This window comes from Nematolebias whitei, chromosome 8 (assembly GCF_014905685.2).
Source record: "Nematolebias whitei isolate Nwh7 chromosome 8, NemWhi1, whole genome shotgun sequence".
NCBI classification, from domain to species: Eukaryota; Metazoa; Chordata; class Actinopteri; order Cyprinodontiformes; family Rivulidae; genus Nematolebias; species Nematolebias whitei.
Window position 1 is genome coordinate 1,410,507 of NC_056505.1, and position 4,099 is coordinate 1,414,605.

General features: G+C 43.8%; 1 protein-coding gene across 1 annotated transcript in view; it reads right to left on the reverse strand.

The window, feature by feature from the left end:
• LOC119413100 (SEC14-like protein 2) overlaps positions 1-4,099 on the reverse strand; it is a 36,381-nt gene that overhangs the window by 19,752 nt on the left and 12,530 nt on the right. The window contains exons 4-5 of the mRNA XM_037680111.1: positions 1,636-1,698; positions 1,371-1,559 (exon numbers count right to left, since the gene is read on the reverse strand). Of these exons, the coding sequence (XP_037536039.1) occupies positions 1,371-1,559; positions 1,636-1,698 (252 nt within the window). The remainder of the gene's footprint in view (positions 1-1,370; positions 1,560-1,635; positions 1,699-4,099) is intronic.

The following is a 4,099-nucleotide window of genomic DNA, read 5'->3' on the forward strand; positions in this document are numbered from 1 at the left end:
TGCATACGGCACAAGTATTTTAACTCACACTGGCACCTGCTGCATACAACACAAGTATTTTAACTCACACTGGCACCTGTTGCATACGATACAAGTATTTTAACTCACACTGGCACCTGTTGCATTCGACACAAGTATTTTAACTCACACTGGCACCTGTTGCATACAACACAAGTATTTTAACTCACACTGGCACCTGTTGCATACGGCACAAGTATTTTAACTCACACTGGCACCTGCTGCATACGACATAAGTTTTGTCTGTTGAGCTGTCTTTCTGTTGGAATCAAAATATTTCCACAGAGTTGATTTAAATCCAGCAGGAGAGTGAATTTCATTATCTGTGTTTTCTGCCTCATCTGCCATGTTGCTGAGGCGGCCGCAGAGTGCAGCCGCGCACGGAAATGGTTACTCAGACATGCCTTGGGAATTTCGAAATAAAAGCGTATTTTAAAGATGAGAATATGAATTGATGTTTTAGTTTTGCCACAATATAACTGAATCATTAATCATTTAATCAATATATCGATTTAAATCGATGTATTGTTACACCCCTACCGCAGAGCATGTCCGTGCAAAGATCAATTTTTACGACCACGTACACGGTGTTGCACAGTAAACTGCTCGGCGACGGATTGTTTTGTATGCGACACCAACGTATTAAATTCCTCTTCTTCATCCCTGATCTGGCCTTTTCTTTTGTTTTTTGCCAAGAGGCAGTGATCTCTTCCTCCTCCATTGACGCCATGACTGAAATGGTGAAAAATGAAGGAATTTGTCAAGAGCGAATTAAACTCAGGTTCAGCGTGGCTGCAGGAGGGTCTGGAGATTTCCTGGTGGACTGGTCTGATGTGTGGGCTGCAGGGCCAGCGCTCTCTGCTTTTTTTTTTTTTTTTTTTTTTTAGAACTTTTTATCAACAACATATAAACACAGAACACCACTGCAGCTTAGGCTGCCAGCTCTCTGGTTTTTTTTTTGGACCTGTCAATCAATCCAGTAGGCGTGTCATCAAATGACCAATCGGCGACCTCAATTTGTCCCAAAGGTAAACGCCCCTTGCCTGCAGAGCTGGTCTGCAGCCGCTCAGGGTGCACACTCGAGTATGAAGTCTCAACCCTCTGCGGACAGTGCGCATCAAGTCCGAGCGGAAAAATGTCCGCCAGAGTATACTGGAGCCTTAAGGCTTACTTTAGTCCGTTAACTCTGCAGTCAGGGAGTGAGACACAGGTATGTGGTTACCCTGGTGACTAACGAGCTTCTGGCAGCAGCTTTAACATTTGGCTTTGGTTCTCTGGACGCCTCATACATCCGATTAGTTTAGATTTCTGAAGGTGTGTTTGGGTTTGGGGGTGTTTGTCTGTGCTCTTACTCGCTCTGACTGAAGGTTACACTCCTTCTGCAGCATCTCACAGTCTCTGATCTTGGACTTGACAAAGTCCTGCTTGGAGGCAGAAAGGAAGAGGCCTTTGGGATCCACGGGTCCGATCACGTCATACCAGACGGGGCTGCCCTCTCGGTCGTAGCCACACATCCCTCCAGACAGATACTTCTGTATCACCTGGATGTGGGACATGCTTTGGTTTCTGTTGTTCAGGAACAACAAGCCATGAATTCTGTTAATTTTCTCATTTTACCTCTGGAGGACGCCAGTCAGAGATGATGGTGTCAACTTTCATGTGTTTCCTGAACTCCAGGTGCTGAAACAGAAGAGGTTAGTGTTGAATACAAATAATTTATTTATAACCGGAGTTGAGTCTTTTTGTCATCCAGTGTCTTCAATGAAGACACAAAGAAATGATAAAGTTGATAAATGAAAATGAGGTCAATAATTTTCATTTATCGTGTGATTAATTGATTTATTGTGACAGGCCTAATTGAAACTACACCTGAACCATAGAAACCACCTGAACCAGAGAAACCACCTGGACCATAGAAACTACACCTGAACCATAGAAACCACCTGGACTATAGAAACTACACCTGAACCATAGAACATCAAGGTTCATGCTCAGTAATCCAGGTAAAACATCCAACAATGTTCAGTCAGGTCATTTAGACAGCTCCTGTTTTGTTGAGACATTTCGTCCTCCATCCGAAGGGCTTCATCAGTCTGAGGAGTCACAAACAAACTGTTTTCCTCACTAAGCAGTGCACTCCTACAGTGGACCAAGTAGTTGGTGATAAGATAGTTTCTGGGGACTGTCCTCTCCCCCGTCGACTCCCCCCAAGCTGCTTAACCATAGAACCATAGAAACTCTGTCTGGACCATAGAAACTGCACCTGGATCAGTCTTGTTTATCTGGGTTTCTTTCCTGTGTTTGGTCCATTTTTTATTTGACTAATTAATAAAAGAATTGTATTTTTGTAAGAAGCATGTAAAAACAAAAGGATTTAAAAGTCTTTAAAAAGGGGTCATTTGTTAATTTAAGTGTAGAGCCAACCGTATTCATCGTTTCAGCTGAAGTTTCGTCTCCCACCTGAATAAGTGAATGATGGAGTTGCACAGTTCAATAAATGAACAGAACTGTTCTTTAAAACAGAACCGGGAACTAGCCTGGACTGAAAAGTAGCTCAAGTCCAAAGAAAGTCGTAAAACCTTCACAAAGTCTGTGTTAGAGCCATAAATAAGAAATATTTGGCTTCTATATTTAGTTTTTTTAATTTTTGTCATTGTTAGTCAGTAAGGTTATTAGTTCAGGTCAGCTTTATTGTGAAAAGACTTACTTCCTGACCGTGTAGACCGTGTTTGTCTTTTTTGGAAAGAAAGAAAAGAAATTGTAACAACTGATTTTGGATCGTCATTTTTTGCATTTGCACTTTTTCTAGGTTTTTTTGTTAAATTCACAGTTTTGCACGCGTCCTTTACTTTTACAAGACTGCTTACAGGATGACCCAGATAAGAGTCGGACTGCTTTATCATTGTATTGTATTATATAATTGTGTAAAGCACTTTGGTCCTGTTGGGTGCATAAAGTGCTCTATAAATAAAGTTGGTATGGTATGGTATGGTATGCTTGGGATGAGGGGTGGATCAGAACTTTTGCACAGTGAGTTCAGCTGGGTGACAGAGCCCTGACCCAGTTTACTGATCTGCTTCTGTGGTTCCTATAGCTGCGGTGGAGGCTCACTGTACATCATAAATACATTTATGCAATCCTCTTTCCACCATAAATCGGAGTCGTGCGTCAGGTTTTAGACTTCTGACCCCAAGAGACGACCTTAAAGAACTCCAGGTTCTTTATCAGCCCGTCTGGTTTATCTCCTCCGGTTTCTGCCATGACTCGATCTGAGCCGTTATCTCATCACTCCGCTTTAATCTGCTGCCACGCCCGACCCACGGCTGGAGCTCGGCGGACGCTGACCTCTGAACTTTGACCCGGTACAGAATGGGAGCCGAGGAGTTTCGGGTTCTGTAAAAACCAGTGGCGGCCCGTGGTATTAGTGGACGGACGCTCATTTCCTGAAGCACTAACCACACGCGTTCGTTTCAGTGTTAGGTTTCTGTGAAAAAATCAAACGTGTTGCTTCATATTTATTTAGTTGTTTTTTTTGACAGTTTGTTTGATTTGTGCCGTTTTCCTCCCTCGTGCACATCGAGACCGTGTCTCGTGAAAAACGGTGCAGTCTGACAAACTTCTTCGGGGTCTCCACAGTGAAATAAGTCGCACGAACACTTGATTGTTTTTGTGTCGGAGGTTCTTCCTGACTCACCCACAGACACCGAGCTCCCACAGCCTCTGAGTGGAGCAGAGAGCTCCATCTAGGGCGCCCGGGGGAGCAATGGTGGGGGTTAAGGGTCTTGCTCAAGGGCCCAGGGTGGGCAAATGAAGGTGGAGGCAGTTGTGGGTGCTTCAACTATCCCACCCACATTTTGATGTTGCTGGTCTGGGGAGTTGAGCCGGTGACTTTCCAATCACAGGCCCACCTTCTCTAACCTCTGCACCACCACTCCCCTCCTCTTTGAAAGAACTTATCTTTACTGATTCAATTAGTTGTTAGGTGCAGAGATGGAACCCACAGACCTTTGGCTGCTAAACCAATGCCTTAACCATTAACCATTAACCACATTAACCACTTTAACCATTAACCACATTAACC